Below are 21,029 nucleotides of genomic sequence, written 5' to 3' on the forward strand. Positions count from 1 at the left end.
GAATCCCAGGCATCAGCCTGGGAATCCAGCATGGGACTGATCAAGACCCCCTGAATCTGGGTGTCAGTGAGGAGGCCTAGGTAATCTATTGAGCCTTGGACAGCAGATCAGTACCCATCCCAAGTATACACACGGTCTCTGGACTCCCATAGAACAATGTGAGGTGCACTCTCACCCTGAACTCTTGGGGAAGGGTCTAGGCCCTGCCCTATATGAAATGACAGACTATGGACACCCCCATGGAGGGCCTCACCCTCCCTGGGGGAATGAGGGGATAACGGGGGGGGGGATGGGGGGAGGGCACAGGAGGAGGGGAGGGAAAGGGAGAGGGACCTCGTACTGACTTGTGAAGCAACCTTGTTTCTTATCTAAATTTAAAATGGAAAATAAAAAAAATATTAATATAAAAAAAAAAAAAAAAAAAAAAGAAAAGGGAAACCTGGACTGGCAAGATGGCACAGTGAGTAAAGGTGCCTGCTGCCAAGTCTGATGACTCAACTCCCATTCTTGGTACCTACATGGTAGAAGGAAAGAAATGACTCCTGAAAGTTGTCTTCTGGCTGCTCCCAACACACACAATGTCACAGCATCCACTCCCATAAGCAAGCAAGCAAACAAATAAATGTAATTTAAAAAGATAGAGTGAGAGGAGAAAGCAGATAATGGGGTCGATCGCCCCAAAGAAAATGTGGACAAATTCTGTGCTTGTCTTTAAAGCCCGAGTAACAGTTCACAAAAGGGGTGAAAGAAGGAGTGAATGACAGGTCAGTGTAAGTGGAAGAGGACTGGTCAGTTACCCCCAGTGTACTGTGTACTAGGATAGAGGTTGTTCAGGATGGAGTTCTTTAAGACGTCAGGGGTGATTGACAGAGGTGGTGGCCAAGGAAGCAGTCTGAAGCCTGTCTGATCCAACGAGCAGGCTCATCATGGGTGTGATGATGACAAGGTTGATCTGCTTTCCCTTGCCCCTGGGCAGAGTGTCACAAACCAGTCACATGGAGCCTATCAAGGTTGGGGAGGTGTGCAGTTCCCCAGGATGAGATACTGGACGACATATGGATTATATGATTATGGATGATAAAGATCTAAATAATGTGGTATCTCCATTCATGCATCTAAATCGAATTTTGAAAAAAACAGTTGACACAAGTGATGGGATACTTTTCATGCTATACCACTAATGTTAAAAAATAATCCCTTTAGATTGAATTCCAGGACCAATTAGCCTTTGCTTAGAAGAGACAGCAATGGAACATCAGAGTCCCTGCCCACCCTCTGTGAAAGGATTCATTATGTAACGTTAAACTTTGTGTGTCTTACATATTTGGAAAATCATCTGGAAGGACAGTAAAAATGGTAGATGAAAAGTTTGAAGAATGCACCCTGTTTGGGTGGGGAAAAGGCAATTCTAGGAACACAAAGTTGCTGAGATAAAAAGGATATGCACATCAGGAGTATATTATCTCTTGAGCAATTATTGGTCAGGGAGGTCCATGAGGATCCCCATAAAATATAAGCTATTACCACTGCTGTTAGCTACATGTCGGAAGTAGATGCTGAGTTTCTACAACTGAAGACACTGTATGCTTTTGTTGTAGGACACTAAAAAAAATCATATTTGTCTAAGCCGAAAGTTCATTTCTTGTTGGTTAGCTTTTGTAGTTCTTGAAAGAACTATAACAGAATCGTGGAGAAGAATTGTGATCAACAGTCCTGCTTGGCTATGGGCCTTGTGTGTTACACTACCGACACTCCAGTCAGAATGTGCAGTTGGTTCAAGTGGCACAGCTGATGCAGACACAGCCAACTGCTTCCTGCTGGGATCTGAGGTTCACCTCACAGGATAGAACTCATGTTTGGTACTACAAGCCAGGGTAAAACCTGTGACTGGGGGATTATAGGATTGAGGGAAGCTACTGTTACTGTTTTGTTAAACAGGTATTACATACCTCTTGATTTGCCTTCTAAATACTTATGTCTATTCCCACACATTAGCAGAATTTCTCTTTCCCCCTGTAGGCAGTGATTACTGCACAAGTTGAAAACCAGTCAAAATACTGAGAATAAGTGACTTTTGCTGTGGACCAGTGCCACAGTACTCAGCCATCGTTATCACACCCCCTTAAGAGTCATTGTAGAAGAGGGTAGAAAGAACATAACAGTTGAAAGAAGGGATGGAGTTGTTGCATAGCTGTTTCCTCTGAACTGAAACATTTCTTCCTGGAGGGAGGAAGAAGGTTCACAAGACTCAGGAAACTCATCAAGAAGATCACATAACTTACAAGGCTTAGGAAGCTCATGAAAACGTACATGACCTGGAAAACCCATCACCAAGTTTAGAGGAGCAGCAAACCACTGTGGGAAGGAGATTCTTCAGTGACTCTTCCTGCAAGTTGCTCAGGGGAATCCAGCGATGCAGGCTCAGCGATGCCTGGGTGGGCATTTCGGTGATGTAGCCAGACAAATGAAATGATGCATTATAAAACAATGCTTATTGTGTTTACCTGATGAAATGGAGCCTGTAGTTCAATGCTTTAAACACTCACAAAGTAAATCTTATAGATAAGGAAATCTACAAATGAGTGAAGTAAAAGGTTACAAGAAGAGAAGATAAGACATTGTGTTACTAACTTCTGGTAGCATGTTTATGATCATTAAAGCATGATCTTCGTAATGAACTAATATAGCAAAAATCATCTTGAGAATTTAATATTCATTAAGCCTGGAGAACTCAGAAGATATGGTAAGATGGGTTCCTGACCAAAACCAACTCACTGACTGGTCAGAGAGACTGTTAAAAAAATATAACAGCTATATAGTCACCACAGGATGTGGTGAGTGCTACCACTCAGCATGACATACTGTAGAAGTAAAAATAGAATGATATATAATTAGCTTTGGTTGGGGAATTTGAGAGGGATAACAAAGTGAAGATACTGAGTCTAACTTTGAAGACTGATACTATATGGGCAAAAGTGTGTGTGTTTGTGTGTGTTATGGAAATGATTTGGCAGTTCGTGGATCATTTTCAAAGACACAACCATGTTTAGGTCAGAGAGTGGACCCACCTATACCCAGAGAGTTGCATAGGGCTGTTGAGAACAGACTAGACAATCACCCAGCAAAAGTTCACTGCCATCAGGAGTTTCTTCATGCATTCTTAAAGTAAATCTCTCAAGGTCTGAAAGCCTCTAGGTAATACTCCATTCATTATTTTGCTTCCTTGGGTTAGAAGTCAATACTTCTACTGTTATTTGTCAAAGCATCTTTACACTTTAATATATTTTGAAAATCTCGAAGGCTTCTCATACTAGGAAGCATTAAGTAGTGTAGTGCAATCCTACAAATTCTTGCTTCTTCTGTTCCTGTTATTTGTATGATGTTAATGGTGGACACACATACTGTCCTTTATTTTGTAAAAACTCACCAGAAACATACATGACTATGGCCCCTTGTTTGATATGAAAGTAGCTTTTCCCAGATGCAGTCAAAAAACTTTACACAAGCTTCTTTATTTTGATGGTCATTGCCAACAGAAAATTTGTGTGGTTGACCAGCACAACAATGGAATTAACATGTCAGTATATTTGCATTGATCTACTTTTAGTAGCTTTAAAATAATATTCTATGCAAGTATTCATTCAACAGATGTTTGGTGATCCATCTATTATGCGAAAATGTCAGATGTGTGCTATGTCTGAGGCCAGTTGTCAGGGGATCCACAGTCTGAGGCTGTATGTCAGGGTGCAAATGTATGAAATCTCACATTCAACTCCTGTCTTCCCAGATTTCTGATTTTGCCAATGTTTTTATTCCTTTAGTCCTAATGCAAACTAGAAGAATTAATTTCTGCTTTACAGGGCTGTTGTATTGGCTACAATATACAATGTAGTAATGGTTGATATGCAAAATAAGTCCCAAGTGAATTGTTACAAACTCTTTGCCCTACAAGAGCTCTCCATTTCATTTTAATTATTATTTAGATATAGCCATTGTCTTTTCTGTATCTTTGAGGACACAGGTAGGTGAGTAGACTGGTGTGTTTGTAGGACAGAAGGAACAGATGGGCCTGTAACAAAATAGCCTTAGTCACAAGGAATGAATTAAAAGGACCCAGGATGCTCTGTGTTCTGGCATATTCTTATAGTAACATCTCACTTAATGCTCACAACCAACCAAGATAGGTATATCCATTTTATAGATGGGCAACCTGAGGACAGGAGGTTCAAGTGACTTGCTCCAAGGTCACTAGGAAACTAGGTTTTAGATTTAGGTACTCCAGGGTCAGAGCCCACATTTCTGATCATTCATGTTTTCTTCTGTTTGTCTTTGTTTTTCAAGCTTCATTTATAGCCAGTAGAGACTATACTCTTTAGAAAACTATACAAATCAAGGGAAATTCAGAAAAAAGTCAAAATAGGCATAAATTTGGAAGAAACTCTGGCTCAATAATTTCTTCTCACTACATTTTAGCTAAGGCCGGTATCTGTTGATCTAGCGCAGACCACATGGGCTTCTTCATGCCCAGCCAAGCTCTTCTCTTGTGTGCTGTCTAGATTAAAATATTTTTAAATAGTTCCATTTCCCCATTCCTTGGGGAGCATGAGTTGCAACTTCTCATTTACTTAGTTGAATCCTCCATGAAGTCTTTTATTTGTGAAGAGGGGTCATCCTGGCTCACCAGCACTTTTCACTAGAGGGCACTGTGTTGGACATCTCAATTGTGTGTGTATGTGAGCACATTGTAGGCTAGTAAGAGATCCTGTCCTATTGAAAGTATACTTTGATTTTCATGGACCTATTGGCCACAACCTAGTTGATTTAGAAATATTTAAATAGGAAAATAATATAACTCTAATTTTTCAGAAGAATCTGAGAACTGAGTCCAAAGGAAGGAGTGAATAGCTTGTATCTTTGCAAATCACAAGATTCCTAAAAAAGAAACAAATGCAGAATGGTCCTGAACCCAAAGGCCACCTTAAGAACTCCCATGCTTCAAACAGAATTGGTCTTGTAGAATGCCTAAAGAACTCTTGCCTCTGGTCCTTTCTATTTGGCACTGTATACCAGGGCTTTAAAATGTGCCCTCATCAGGGAGAGGAAGGGGCAAGTTGAAGAACGAGATCTGTCCAAGACTCCTCAGCTCAACTACAGGATGAGGAGTGACTCTGAGGAAGTCAAGTGTAACTTTGACTTGTCTCCATCCTTTATGGTCAAGTCTCTGTATTCCTTTCCATGTGTAACTCTCCAGGGTACTGCCTCTTCATGCCCAGGTCACTTCAGCTGACCTAGTATGGAGGGCATGCTCCAAGGAGAAGAAAAAATTTTTGTTTTTTGTTTCTTAAAGATGGGAGTCTTCTATAGCCCAGGCTGGGCTTTTACTGGTTGTGTAGCTGAAGTTGTCTTTGCCTTCTCAGTTCTGGGATTATAGGCATTTATCAGTACACTTGGCTTTAGGTGCCCTCTTAGTTGGTCTGTCGGAAAGTCTTTTCCCTCCAAATGCCCTTGCAATTCGACTATAGTCGGTGTCTGCATCTTTATGACTAATGTTTAGTGTAAATTGGCTGCCCTGTGTCTATCGGCTTTTATCTATCTCTGCATTCAATGTGTGCCTCTGAGCTGACTCCTCACTTGGATTTCTATTCAACAGCATTTATTGCTCTTACACAGGCTACAATGTGTTATGTTGGCTTATGGCAAATGCAAATGGAAATTAAGTAGTAAATGAAAGTAACAGATTTAAAAAATGTATCTGTCACACAGAGGAAACAAATAATTCTTCTGTAAGTCAAAATGAAATGAGTTAAAGTGAAATAAGGACGAATGGGGGAGGGGTACAGAAATTTCACTACTTAATGCCAGGGAAAGCTTCACAGAGGAGGTACTATTTGAGGTGGGATTGGATGGCATGTAAACAGACAAGGCTGGGGGCATACGTCCTGGCTGAGGCACTGTGTTACAAGCAAGCATGGAGCTTGAGAACATGTGTGGTGTCTCTGAGGAGGTTCCCACAATGCATCCCACAATTACTGGGATCTTCAAGGTCTCTTGTTTTGATGGTTTGCTTGCACCCACTTCCTTCAGGGTGTCAGCAATGTAGCTGAACAATTCTTTTTGGAGAGTGAGGCTCTTGGGTATGGTGTCTTCTTGCCAAGGCTGTCTGAAGTAATACACAGGGAAGGCAAGCCTGGTCAGAAAGGGAACCTTAGGAGGCTTCTGAAGATCTCCAGCAGTCAAATCTCTACAGAAAGAACACACTATCATGCTACACTTAGACAGTGTGTCTGCCTGGGGTAGGGCCACAACTCACAGCTTTCCAGGTTGCACAGTCATCTGTATTTGGGCTAATAGTGGCAGTTGTGTCCTGCATGGTGGTTCCTGAGCTGAGGAATGAGTAGGGGTTGCTATGTATCCTACAGTTGGCATTCAAGGGATGGGTTATTTAGGCTCCAAGGATGCCTTTCCTAAGTTGTTTCAGGTACTGTAGCAACTGGTGGAGGCCTTGCACCAGGGTTCCATACACACGTTGAGTCTGCACAGAGCATCTAGCTGGTATGCCATGGTGTGTTCCAGGTGTCCAAAATATTTATTGATATCTTCCGACAGATGCTGGGCAGTGACATTATGTCTAGACATGAGTACTCTCCAGCTATCTTCAATCTTCTTTAAACATGAGCAACCTTGGCAATTTCACCCAGTGTGCCATAAAAATATTTTTACATGTTCTGTGATATGCAGAAGTCTGGGAGGCACCATATCAGGGATAAGCAAGGGCAAGTGACCATAAGCCCAGCTGGGTACAAGGAATGCCCAACAACAGAAGGTTACTCTGCTTGTGTGTTTGGATGTGGTGGTTTGCAGTGCCCCGGTAAGGGATAGCCAAAGAAGGTCTAGGTCTCCAGGACACCCACACTATCACTGCTTGTAACTTCAGTTCCCAGTGGGAGAACACTGCCTGCTCACCTAGATGATAATTTCATTACCCAAAGTCTTGGGAGGTCTGCCATCCTTTGTGTCATTTTTCCGCATCTGTGTAAGAGAGGGAAATAAGAAAGCGTGTTCGCTGAAAGGTGTGGCTGGCTAAGCCCAGTCCCATGAGGTACTGGGAGAGTTAAGGAAACGGCACAGGGTGATGTCTTAGATTTCCCCTGTGCTTGGGACATCTGGGATGGCAAGGCTATTTTCTCTGTGAGCCCTTTGCCTTTGCTCCACCCACCCCATTTGAGAGCCCCAGGGAACTTCTTAGCCCAGAAGAGGTAAGTAGAAGGGAGTAGGAAATTGGTTTTGATTGTTAGGCTTCAAGCAGCATCCAGGTTGCATTATTTGTTCCTAGGTCAGCCTTTGTTCTTTCTATTCTCCAACAATTCCGTTTTCAGCCCTGCATAGAGACCAGTAACTGTTGGCATCTCATCACCACTAGTGTGTCTTGTGATCTAGTACTTAGGATGCTATGAACAACTTCCTCGTTGGCTTGAGGAGACTTGAGTTTGCAATCAGATTTTGATGGATGGGATACACTAGGGTGGGGAGAACAAATGGAAGAAGCCACACAGGATTTACCTTCTCAGAAAACTGCACTGAGGAGTAAATGGTGTTCACTGGCTCCTCCTTGCGGGACAGCACCTGGAAAAGAGATCCTTTGCCCTCAGAGTGCAGAAGACAAACCTTAAGTCTCCTGTCCTAATTCCACTCTCGCCATCACCCACTTCTATCCCACTTTACTGTGAGCCTCCTTTCCTGGCACCAGCTCTTCGTTCCCTCCAACTTTGGATTGGGTTAGGGTAGAGATAAGGACGAATGGGTGGCAGCTGGGCACAGCCCAGCAGCAAAAACACCTCCAAGAGCCAAGAGGAGGGTTCTGTGTAATTTGGACTGAGTCTTGCTCAGTGGGGAGTTTAGTTTTCTGGGAATTATGTGAATCTCTAATAACACCTCGACAGTTTAAATGCAGGGTCAGACTAACCAGAGAAACCTGAGTGTCTCCCTTCAGTCCTTGCAGACTCCAGAGGAGCAGACTTGTGTAGGCACAGAAAATGATCTTTAGTGAAGGTGAGGCCCAGACAGGCAGACAAAAGGCAAAAGGTGTGGGTCATAGTGAATAAAGAATCTGAGACAGCAAGTTTCTGATAGACCAGCTAGTGTAGTTCAAGGTGTCTATCTTCAGTCCTGTGTCCTTGGGACAACCTTACCAAGACTTTGCCCTGTTGGAAACCCCAAGACATCCCTCATTTCACAATAAGGACTCCTTCATTGTTTGGTACCTCTGGGGAGAGCTTCTTAGACACAAATTACATCTAACCCATGGCTAGGCCTTTACATGAAGCCCAGGGTCTTATACCATGGAGGTTGCCATGAGAAGACAATGGACTATGTTTGCTTTCATGGGGAGATCCTTGGCATCATTTCTTTAGCATAGTGTTTCTTGGTGGGCTCCTCTAGATTCTTGGCTGTAGGTAGCTTCTTTCTATGCAATGGCAAATAGAGGGCAATTACTGCCCAAGACTCCTATTTTGCTGGTGGTAGTAGAGGGTCATTCATGAGTAGCATCAGCTCACCTTGGACTCAGAAATTTCATCATAGATTCTGGACTCTGTGGGACGATCACTTCTTAACATTTTATGGAATGTTGTTTCCTTTGAGACGTCACCTGCCACAAATAAACAGAACATTAGTCTGTGAAAGGTAGGTAGGTTTTTAGAGACTGTTTAGTCTTATTTTATCTTTTTGTGAAAAAGAAATAAAACCCAGAGGTCAAATAGCCCTTGCCCTACAGAGAAGGGTGCCTGGATCTTCAGATGGGCGTTCCATCCCAAGGATTACATACATGTGTGATATACATCTCATTCAAATCTCACCGAAAACCCAGTGGGAATTCTTTTTTATTCCCAAAGTCCAGTTTAGCCTAAGGAGAATTTCCCCAGTCCTGTATAGAATTCAAAGATAGCTCTGGCATTGATGACCTTGCGTGGCTAGTGGACTTTCCATGTCAGGGTCACAATTACTTAACTTGATTGTTTCTAATTATAGTCAGGGGTTTATTACCCTGATGCATAGCTGACTATAACCACAAACATTCATGATATAGGTAAGTATTTATTAAGATATTCATTTGTGCCACCCTCTATAGGAGGCCCCAGAGAAACAGAGAAAAGCTACATAGATCCTTACTTTTTCTGAGATAGATGAGGCATTAATCTCAACATATTCTTTTTCTTTAGTATTAACACAATGTTTTAGGGTCAAGTTGAAAAGAGACAGCCAGTATTTTGTGCCTTCTTATAACAGGACACCAAAAATATGTACAAATAATGGATCAGATTAGAGATTCTCACAGGCTTCAGTATTTCAGAGCTAGTCTGGTCTCTGCCCCAGACTTGGTGAGGCAGCCAAAGTGCTCTCAATCTTATTTGTGGGTGCAAAGATCAGCCTATATATATCTGTCTCTGCATCTCACTCTGTTTCGGTCTCTCCTTTACTCCTTTAGTTGTGAGAGGAAGACAGATGCTTCGTTGAGTAAACTTAGAAATCATGCCTAAGGGACTATGACAGTTCCCTTTCGTGAATCCATTTGAGTTATGACGCATGTCATAAAACCTTTCCCTTAGAATGCTACCTCTATACCATACTCAGGCCTGCCAATTATACACAGAGGAACTAATGTTTACCTAGTACCTGCCTATCAGGGGCCGGGATGACTATTGCGTGTGTGTGTGTGTGTGTGTGTGTGTGTGTGTGTGTGTGTGTGTGTGTGGTCTACTTAATAAGTATATGCAGTAAGCCCTATTATTATGGATGTCTTACAGCTGAGGCAATGGAATCTTACAAAGCTACAATAACTGGCCAGATAATAGTCAAGATGGAATTTCATCCCTACGTGAATTTTGTCACAGTAATGAGAAAGGTAACTAATACATCAAGGGTCTGCTTTGATAGGACTTGAGGGAAGTAAAAAGAAAACAGCCTCCCCCACAGTTTGAAAGAATGACGGGCCACCTGACTCTCGAAGCATAGTGCACTCACCACCAGCAGCTTGTCCAGGGTGAACGTGCACATGATGTGAGGACTTGTCCTCTCCTCTCTCACTCCTTTCCCCATCCATTGCTGCTGCTCGCCAGAGCAGGTGGCGGCAGAGCTACTTCTTGATGGTGCTTTTGCCTATTTCTGCTTCTTGGCAATACTTCCTGATCCAGAAGTATGACACCGTAAAAATTTCCCTTCAAGGTTGGTTTGACTTCACCAGCTGGAGAGGTTTAACTCTTGAGTGAGTTTAACTTGAGTTTAACTCTCCCTACACCAGAAGAGTCTCTGTTCTCTTATATTTTGGATTGCAAGCCTAGCCTTTTAACGGCTGAGACGTTATCTCTCCAGCCCGAGAGTCGGTTCTCAAGTGACACCTTAGCTTACAGGCACATCCCCATGGAGCCAGTGCAGTGTGGCCAGATGTTGCCTGTGACACAAGAGTTCTGCTGCTCCCTCAAGTGGTGCATTCTGGGTAAAAACTCCACCTCTAGAAGGGCCCACATGATGGGTCTCATGTCCATTATTTCTTCTGACATAGCCCTGGGATGTATGCTGAAGAAGTGGTACAGATTTGAATCACAGATTTTCAAAAGCAAAATACCTCCCCTAGTTTTACTTTGCAATAAAATCTGACCCTGAATATCCACTCTCAGATTAAGAATATTAATAGTCTCTTGGCACACTGGGCTATAAAACTGGGTATTAAAATTAAATTTCTTTTGTCATAATTTAGAAAAGGACATAGATCTCTTATATTTAAGCCTTAATGGCCTCATCACAGTGCCTCCAGCTGCAAGAGAGATGTTGTGTGTGTTTTACTAGATTATCTCACACTAGTCACCTCTGTAGGGGTGGTGGGGCCTCTGAGCATGTAGCCTGAAAATAAGGCAGATTAAAGCCTCAAACAATAGCCAACTTTCTCCAGAGCACCAGACAGTTTATACTCTGAGGGTTGAGAAGAGTCACCTGGGTAAAGTGTACAATCACAAGGACAAGCCGCATGTGACAAAACATGTTTTTCCATAAAGGCATAAAATACATGATAACAGCTGGTTGTAACGAGTAATTTGAAGTAAGCTCAGTCTTATCCACTACAGCTGGGAGGAGCGCAAAAACACATTCCAAGAACAATTCCGTGCTTTGAAGACACTGGGTCACAAGACACTTGTCTTGTTTTCTCACAAGTACTGAGAGTTCTCACATAACTCCATTCTTGGATGGTGTTCCCACACTCAGCCGCAGAGGACATCTTTGGTCATCCTTCCTCTGTTGCACTCAAGCTCCTGCTCACCAGCCACCCCATGTAGCAACTCTGCTCCTTCCCCCTTTAAGTTTTAACTCCCTCACGATCCTTTCCTTTCCCTGGTCTTCTCTCTCCCTCACAGTCTTATGAACTTCATATGGGAAATTCAGGGAAGAAGGAAAAGCTGTCCTCATTCTTCCCCTTCACAAAGTGACAAATGGGGACCTTTGCACCATTTGGATACATATGTATACCAAGCCTCGCTAGATATTAAACAAAACCTTCAAAAACTAGACCAGGGATCCAGACTCATGAGACATGATCCTCCAGGTCTTTAATAACCAGGCGTTGTCTTAGGAGTATCAACCATTGCCATCAAAGTTGGCACCTGTCTCCACTGTGATGGGCTCTCCGCCAACAGTGATGCCTTAGTTTGTCCTTTAAATTCTCACCATTTCCTTCTCTATAATACCACTTGAGCCTTTTTTTGCCTTATCGTTCTACAACCCTATGGCAGATCAGAAACCCCAGCCAGTGCCCCTTGTCACCTGTCAGCTCTGAAGCAGCTCTAGTAGAAAAAAAGATTTTCTTCTCTGGTCAATTAATTGGACTGGTTGATTATAGAGTGAGGGGTAGAGATAAGGCTGGAGAGATGATGGCTCAGCTGTTCAAGACCCACTTGACCTCTCAGAGGACATTCCTCCATGACTGAAATGGCCAGAAAAAGACATCGGATCCCCTGGAGTTGGAGTTTCAGGCAGTTGTGAGTCATCCAGTGTGGGTACTGATAAACTCATGTCCCCTCCTTCAAAAGCATAAACACTTACCTTTTAATAATCAGACCCTGACCAATTGGGGACTGACCCCAGTGACATCTTATGATTAGTTCAAATGTCTAATGTTAAGAAAGATAGCTGATATTGTAAAATTTACTACTTAACATGATAGTGAGATGCCCAGATACTGGCTACATACAAATGTCTTGGAAAGTAAGACCAAATAATTTCCTTATAGCACATTTTCTTTATTAAATCTCTCTCTCTCTCTCTCTCTCTCTCTCTCTCTCTCTGTGCATGTTTGTTCTAGATTGGCAAATATTTTTACCCCTGCTCCTTTGACTTACTATTACGTTTCCCAAAATGACACTCTCCACTCCATCCTAGGTAAATAAACGACTTCACTCCTTGGAAGAAAGCAGACACATTCTCACATTTTACCTTCCAGGTGAATCCTACTATGCCTTCTCTTGTACAAATAGAACAGAAGTCCCAAAACTGGGACGAGACTAAGCAGGGTGAGAGTAGCAGCCAGTCCCCTTGGAAACACAGCATGGCGAAGGTGGAAGCTTGGAATGTCTGGAAAGAGAAATTGTTGTGAGTCTTGTCTACCAGGGGACAGGGCCAAGATCCTGTGCAGGTTTGTTCACATTCATGGACACTGCCAAGGTGGGATGCCCAATGAGAGAGCCAAAGCTCTTGGATTAACAGTATGAATCAGAGTCAACTAGGGGCTCCTCAAAATGCTTGGGAGTGCTTAGCACTTCCTAGGCTTTGGATCCCCACCCCTGCCCCCCTCGTATACTTCCCGGGTGTAGACACACCCAGGGATAATGTCAGCATAGAGGAGACGTGTGAAGATTAGTCAAAGGCTAAGCCTTGAAGCTCTTCAGAGTGATTTCTGAGGCTTTCCAGAAGAGATGAATGGAGCTGGTTACCGGTGCAGAGTTGCTGGGCAGTGACAGAGTCAGAGCTGTTGCTGACAGGGTTCCGGGCAGTACACGTGTAAGTCAGTTTTTGGTCCTCAGGGGACTGGAAGATTTGAAGGACATTGCTTCTCTCTCCCAAGGGACTCCAACTGTATGTCACATTCTTTTCTTCTTTCTCCACAGAGCATGTTAGTGTGACATTACAAGAATTGTTTGAAAATGTTACTAAACTCTGTGTAATTTTTGGTTTTCCAAGCCGACCTATGAGGAGAAAACATACAAGCCTACAGTGAGCTGAAATCTGCATCTATAAGCTCCTGAGAATCAATTATAACTTTTCAGGAATTTTATGATAGATGTTAAACACAGTATTAAAAATTAAGTTATGACAACAAATTAATTATGCTAAAATTACTTAAAAATCATTTTTGGTGAGTTGCACATATTGCATCCATGCTCTACAATAACATACAAGTAAGCATTTCTTTTCAACCCCAGAGATCTTAAAATCAGCCATAGAAGATGTTTTTATCTTAATAAATGTTTTTACTATATTTATTTTTCTGTCACTCCCATTAAGCATTTAACAAGAACCTTTTTTTCTTTTTGACATTATAATATAATTAAATAATTTCTCGCTTCCATTTACTCCTTTCATATCTTTCCATAGACTCTTCCTTTTTCAAGTTTATGACCTGCTTTTTCATTATTCATTGTTACATGCATATATCTACACATCCATATACATGTATCTATCTATTTTTTCACTTTCCCTTTTTATTGAAAACAGATTTTTTTTCTCATATAGAGATCCTGAGACAAAAAGGGGTGGTGGAGAAGAAACGGGAGGAGTAGAGGGAAGAGAAACTAGTCATGGTCAAAGTTTTTAAACCACAGAAATTTGGAAATTTTGTAACTTTGGGCTCCTGTAGGACCTAGATGGGGTAGATTCTAGGGTGGGTCAACCCAAGGTCCAGTTGTGGGCCTGGGTTGTTAGCCAATTAGGTTAGATTCAGCCACTGGGGCCACCCGCCTAGGGTGCGGTGGTGGAGTCAGCTTCCCTACATGCATGTCCTCAGGGTAGGTTCATCCCCTCCTGTGGTGAAGGTTGGGGCCCCCCTCTCCCGAGTGCAGGGGCCAGCTCTCTTGCTGCAGTGGGCAACTTTCCCAGGGCAGTGAAGGCAGGACTGGCTCTGTATAGCCCTCTGATTTCATCTCACATGATTCCTAAAGCCTCCTGGGGTGCCACTGGCCACAGACATCAATCAATGCACACCTCAGCTGCAGCTGAACCATGTCCCATACATGACCCTTGACCACAGCTTAGGCCCAGATGACAGCCTGGGCTCTGGGTGATGGAAATGGCCACTCAGGTGGGAATAGTTCTGGCAGCCGCGTGGTTGCTAGACACCACCAAGGCCTCAGGTTGTGGCCCCAACCCTGGGCCTCTATGTGACCATTATTAGCAATGCAGGACCCGGATCTCAGGTCAGTTTCCCAGCCGTCATAGGTCCATGGACCCCAACATGGTCCTTAGCAGCTGCTGGGTCTGGATATCCCCACTGCCCCCAGTGACAGTATGACCTTGAGAGACTAACTTGGCCCTTGATCTTGGGTATTTGTATGGCCTTCGATGGTAGCAGGAGCATCGGACATCAGCACAGACCTTGGGTGTAGTTGGGCCACGGACCCTGACATGGTTCTCAGATGCAGCTCCAGCCCAGATGACACCATGTCATTGAGTAGCAGCACAGATCACTCAGCTATGGATGCATCCTGGTCCTGGTCACCAACACAGACTCAGGCACTTGGTGTCAACTGGAGTAAGGTATGTCAATCCTGACCCTGACTGCTACAGGGCCGCAGACCCAGACACGGCTGTCAGCAGCAGCCTGTGCATGGATGATAACCTGGTCCCGGATGGTAGCACAGACCAGCCACGTCTGTATGGCCCGTGATGTAGCATGCCCCACCCTGACTCCACCCTAGCTGCAACTGCGGCCTAGATCCGGGGCCTCTGTATGGGTCCTAGTGGTAACCTATGCTACAGACCCCAGCTGCAGATGGGCCACAGACCAGACATGGCCTTAGCCATCAGCTCAGCCTGGTTGACATCCTTGTTCTAAGTGGTGGCTCTGGGCACTCAGGATGGCTCTGAAGGCAGCATGGCCCCTGGACACCAACAAGGCCACAGGATTCAGCCCAGACCCCAGGCTTCATGTGGCTTTTGGTGGTACCATGGGGATATGGGCATCAGTATAGACCTCAGCTGTGGCAGGACCACCGGACAGACATGGCCCTGGGCAGCAGCCTAGCCCTGGATAGAACCAACTCTTTGTTTCATTGCTTCTTTGTATTGTTTTCTCTGTTTGTATTTTGTTGATTTCATCCCTGAGTTTGATTATTTCTTGCCATCTACCCCTCTTGTGTGTTCTTCTTCTTGTTCTAGAGCTTTCAGGTGTTGCTAGTATGAGATCGGTCCCTGTTTTTTAAATGTAGGTGCTTAGTGCTATGCCTCTTGCGTCTGCTTTCATCGTGTCCCATAAGTTTGGGTGTGCTGTGCATTCATTTTCATTGAATTCTAAGGTTTCTTTAATTTCTTTCTGTCTTTTAAAAAAAGATTTATTTTATTTATTATGAATACAGCATCCTGCCTACATGTATGTCTGCACGCCAGAAGAGGGCACCAGATCTCATTATAGGTAGTTGTGAGCCACCATGTGGATGCTGGCAATTGAACTCAGGACCTCTGGAAGAGTAGTCAGTGCTCTAAACATCTGAGCCATTTCTCCAGCCCCTTCATTTCTGTCTTGACCCAATTTCCATGCAGTAGAGAGATGTTCCGTTCCCATGGGAAAGTTTCCTGTTGTAAGCTTCCTGTTGTTGATAACCAGCTTCAATCTATGCTGGTCTGATAGGCTACATGAAGTTATTTTAGTTTTCTTGTGTCTGTTGGGACTTGCTTTATGTCTGAATATGTAGTCAGTTTTGGAGAAAGTTCCATGAGTTGTGAAGAAGGTATATTCCTTTGGTTTGGGTGAAATGTTCTATAATATCTGTTAGGTTCATTTGGTTTATAAAGTCTGTTAGCTGGGTGGTGGTGGTGCACACCTTTAGTCCCAACACTTGGGAGGCAGAGGCAGGGGGATCTCTGTGAGTTCAAGGCCAGCCTGGTTTACAGCGTGAGTGCCAGGACAGGCTCCAAAACTACACAGAGAAACTCTGTCTCAGAAAAAAAAGTCTGCTAGTTCCGGCATTTCTCTGATTAGTTTTTGTCTGGATGACCTCTCTATTGGGAGAGTTGGGTAGTGAGGTCTCCTGCTGTTAAGTGAGAGTCAATCAATGATTGTAGCTATAGTGGTGTTTCTTTTACAAATGTGGGTATCCTTGTGTTTGGACACAGATGTTAAGAATTGCAATGCCCTCTTGGTGGATTTTCCCTTTGATGAGTATGTAGTGTCCTTCCCCATCTCTTTTGATAAGTTTTGGCTTAAAGTCAAGTTTTTCAAATACTAAAATGGCTACTACACCAGCTCATTTCTTAGATCCATTTGCTTGAAATACCTTTTTCCACTCTACTCTGAGGTATTGTCTGGTTTTGATGTTAAGGTGTGTTTCTTGGATGGATCCTGTTTTCACATCCATTCTGTTTGTCTGGGTCTTTTTATTGGGAGAATTGAGATCATTGATATTGGAGATGTCAATGATTGTTGACTCCTGTTAGCTTTTGTTGCTGCTGTTGGTGGTAGTGGGGTGTGCATGGGTGTGTTTATGTGCACACACACGTACGTGCACACACACCACACACACCACACACATGCGCACGCACACACATGCACACGAGCACACACACATACACACACGCACACACACACACACATCCCTTCATTTGATTTTGTTGTTCTAAGATTATTTATTCCATGTGTTTCTATTGGAGTAGTAAACCTCCTTATGTTGGAGTTTTCCTTCTAGCATCTTCTGTTGGGTTGGATTTGTAGATAGATATTGCTTAAATTTGGCTTCATCATGGAATATCTTATTTTTTCCATTGATGGTGATTGAAACTTTTGCTGGTTTTGGTGTCTGGGATGACACCATAGCACATTTGTCTAGGACCTTCTGGTTTTAGAGTCTCAGTTGAGAAGTCAGGTGTGATTGTTAATAGGTCTGCCTTGATACGTTACTTTGGTCTTTTACCTTTGAAACTTTTAATAGTCTTTTTTTTGTTCTGTACAATTAGTGTTTTGATTATTATGTGCTGAAGAGACTTCTTTTTCTGGTCCAATCTATTTGGTGTTCTTTAAACTTCTTGTACCTTTATATGTCCTTTAGGTCAGGAAAATTTTCTTCTATTTTGTTGAAAATATATTTCCGGTCTTTGAGCTGGGACTATTTTCCTTCCTATATTCCTATAATTTTTAGGTTTGGTCTTTTTATAGTGTCCCAAATTTCCTGTATTTTTCCAACATAGACTTACAGTTATCCCAATGCCAGGTACCTAGATGCCAGCATCAAAACACAGTCAATAATAAGCAGGGAAATATGTCTCCACTGCAGCCCAGCAGCCCTGCCACAGCAGGTCCCAAATATTCCAGCATCTGAAGCCCAATAAAAAGACCATATTTATCTGTTTTCAGAGAGACTGTGTGCGTGTGTGTGTGTGTGTGTGTGTGTGTGTGTGTGTGTGTGTATTGGTGCAGCCATAGTGGTGAAAACTGTACATATTTACCTATTTTTAGAGAGACTTTGTGTGTGTGTGTGTGTGTGTGTGTGTATGTGTGTGTGTGTGTGTGTGTGTGCATGTGGTGGGTATTGGTGTAGCCATAGTGGTGAAAACTACAATCTCATTTCACTTTCTCAGCAGGAACCGAGATGTTACCTATAGCTGCTAGGCAGAGAAAACCAGAGTCAGAGCTGACAGATCTCCCCCCTCCAGAGCTGAGACAAGGGACTCTTGGGATGGTACACTTGACTACCTTGATCATGGCATCCAGTGCTACACCCGTGATTAAGTTCTATAGGAATTCGAGGGACTCCATTCATAAATAAGCACAGATACACCTGGAGCATTCTAAGTCAGCTCTGCAGACTGCACTAGCATCAGTTTCCTGGTTTTGACCTTGCACACTGAGCTGCCATTCTGTAAACATTAACACTTGCAGGGGGGGAGTGCTCAACCCACACCTGCTGATTTCATCTCCTTGGAATCGGGGAGACAGTGGAGAGAGGTTACACCAGAGGGTTTGCTGTAGCATGGAGAGAAGCCTGGGGGGGGGTGTCTAGAGGAGCAGAACAGAGGAAGTGAAGGGCTCGCAGCACCTCCTTTTGTTCCTTGCATTTTCCTGTGTATTCTGCAATTATTTTGAAAAAAGCAGCTTTTTAAAGACCACTCTGCAGATGGCATCTTACTAGGTTGCCATAATAACTTTTATGAACTGAATAGTATGATTGTTGACATTTTATAACGAAGAAAATAAAGATCCAAGGACAAGATCACTGGAAAAATAATACTGCTAAAGTCTGTGCTGGCCAGCATTAAAGTTAGACCGTTAAAAGTGATGACGTGCCTATACAATTATAAGTATGAATTAGGAAATCATTTTCAGAACTACGGATACACTTTAGGTCAGAAACATCCAAAGCAAAAGTAAAATCCTCCCTGTGTTCTCCCATAACTTACGGTAGATATGAAGGTGATAGAGCTTTGTGGTGGTGATGGTATTCTCTGTATTTATGTCTGCTTTATAAGTTCCTGCATCTTCCACCCTCAGGTCTGTAATGACTAGGTCATAGTTCTGATCTATGACAGCTATTCGTCCTTCATAAGTGGCCTGGGTCACAGTCACGTCAGGTGGTGCTCCTTGGAGTCCTGGTTTTACAAAAGCAACGGATGACTTAGAAACCCATGCAATGTTCTTAACTTTCTGTGGCTCTTGAATATGTAAGGGGAAAGTAACCGACTCCCCAAGAATCCCATTCACCACGAGTGAATCGGCATCTCTTCCTGCTGCTTCAGGCCCTGAGGATATAAATAGAAAACAGAAGCCGTTAGAATGCTGAACCTCTGTGTGTCCCTTCTCTTTCTTGAGTATCACTGAGGAACTGCCGCAGACACTGCTCATCCTGTGTTGTGAGGGTTTCTTCTTTCATTCTAGGTATGTTTTTCTTCTTCTTTTTTGTTTGTTCGAGACAGAGAGAGAGAGAGAGAGAGAGAGAGAGAGAGAGAGAGAGAGAGAGAGAGAGAGAGAGAGAGAGAGAGAGAGAGAGAGTGTAGTCCTGGCTATTCTGGAATTATCTCTGTAGACCAGGCTGGCCTTGAACTCAAAGAGATCAGTCCACCTCTGTCTCCCTAGTGCTGGGATTAAAGACATACAGCATGACTGCCCAGCTTACTCTAAGTATGTTTAATGTGCCATGACAACCAAAATTTATGTTGTCTGAAACAAAACTATCCCTGAACAAATACATGTGTTCATTCATTAATGAACGAATGAAGAAATGAACTTAGCCTTACTTGCTTCAAGAGAGTCTATACAACACAAGAGTGAATTCCAATACTTAACTCACTCCATAACAGCCATTGTATGTCAAAGACTCTATGTAGGTTGGGAAGATAGAAGTGAACAGAAAAGATACCCCAAAACCATCAACCTTGGGAATCATTTTGCGAGAACCTAGAAGAACTCTTTGACTTTTATCTTCCAAAGACAAAAGGAAAAATATAACATGTTTTTTTAAGACCACAGTAAAAAATAAACAAACAAACAAAAGCAGTAACTCTCTTGCTCCAGGAACTTATCCCGTATTCTTCTACTGCTGGGCAGAAGGAATACACTTGATATCTTGAACATAAGGAAGTTTCCTGGTCTTTTTTTCCTTGAATGACTTCTAGCTTTCAGAATTTATGCATCTAGGTAAACATGTTTTAATACAGCAGATTTACTTACCTTGGATTCTTTAATAACCGGTAGTGTTTGAGATTGGCAGGGATGATACATGAAGTATGCAATAATAGATATGACATGGGAACTGACCAGTCAGAAATGGTGTTAATCATGAACAACCAGCGGGGCAGTTTTGATATGAACTAGTAATGTGTAGGCCCCAAAGGCCAAGCTATGTTTTCCACATAAGTGGATTCAGGTTAACCCTAAAGTTGACACAGGGCATGTTATACAGAGGGTCTGTTGAAAATGCAAGTCACTAAAATGAAAGGATTTCTTAACCTGGTGGTGTTCTCACTTACGTCTACCTTTGCCCTTCACTCAGTAGCTTCTGCAGGATCCCAGGACTGCCAGGATGAACCTCTTTCCTTTCGGGCCAGTGGAAGGTTTGCCCTCAGGAGGAATATACTGGTGCCTTAGTTGGAATGGGTAAGATAAATCAACATTCAGGGCACTACAACAAGGAAGGGTAGAACAGGAGGAAAGTAGGGACACTTACCTACTAGCATTTATTAAGTGCTACTCTCACATTCATGCTGTTAGGACCCCAGGGATAATAGGGTGCTACTCTAGCCCCAAGAAGCCCACAAAATATAAAAGGAAACATGATGAGTGCCAAATGGAAAGGACAGCAGAAAGAAACATAAGGTTAGATTAATGCTGTCTGTGGTAGCCACATTTTGCAGAAATCCCCAACATCAAGTGTCACCAGATAAATTATCCTACTGGGCTGATAGTGTTCACAAAGGACACCTCGAATATCTCAACTTGTGTCTCAGGTATAGCATGCCAGAGGCTAAACTCAAAGGATCTAGAACTTGTTTTCTAGTGCTGTGTGACTTCTAAATGCTTAATGCATTTCAAACAGAGGCCCCCAAATTTTCATTTGGCACTGGGTCCTGCAAATGCCATAGTCAACCCCTGTCTCAAAGCTTTCTTAAATCGAGGTCCTATGGCGTAACTGTCATTCTACTCTTTGGGCTTAAGTTAGGTATGAGATGAATCAGATACATGAAATCTAATTCTGGCTGTATTCCATCATTATATTCTGAAATGTTGGAGGTATTGCTAAGGCCAAGAGCTTCTTGGTGTTAGAGTAGCTGTGCAACCACAAGTG

At 43.0% G+C, this 21,029-nt stretch overlaps 1 protein-coding gene across 3 annotated transcripts in view; it reads right to left on the minus strand.

Annotated features, from left to right (window-relative positions):
* Positions 1-3,482: 3,482 nt before the first annotated feature.
* The window catches only part of Cd84 (CD84 molecule), a 37,082-nt gene continuing 19,535 nt past the window's right edge, over positions 3,483-21,029 (minus strand). Inside the window, exons 3-9 of one of the 3 annotated variants that reach the window (XM_013119126.3) lie at positions 18,649-18,987; positions 12,978-13,229; positions 12,481-12,618; positions 8,556-8,647; positions 7,561-7,623; positions 6,964-7,029; positions 3,483-4,069 (exon numbers count right to left, since the gene is read on the minus strand). In XM_013119126.3, the coding sequence (XP_012974580.1) occupies positions 6,964-7,029; positions 7,561-7,623; positions 8,556-8,647; positions 12,481-12,618; positions 12,978-13,229; positions 18,649-18,987 (950 nt within the window). In that variant the 3' untranslated portion in view covers positions 3,483-4,069. Of the gene's footprint in view, positions 7,030-7,560; positions 7,624-8,555; positions 8,648-12,480; positions 12,619-12,977; positions 13,230-18,648; positions 18,988-21,029 lie in introns of all 3 variants that reach the window. The other 2 variants (XM_021231909.2, XM_040738092.1) reach the window with 2 other exon arrangements.

This window comes from Mesocricetus auratus, unplaced genomic scaffold (genome assembly GCF_017639785.1).
Source record: "Mesocricetus auratus isolate SY011 unplaced genomic scaffold, BCM_Maur_2.0 Super-Scaffold_100676, whole genome shotgun sequence".
Lineage (NCBI taxonomy): Eukaryota > Metazoa > Chordata > Mammalia > Rodentia > Cricetidae > Mesocricetus > Mesocricetus auratus.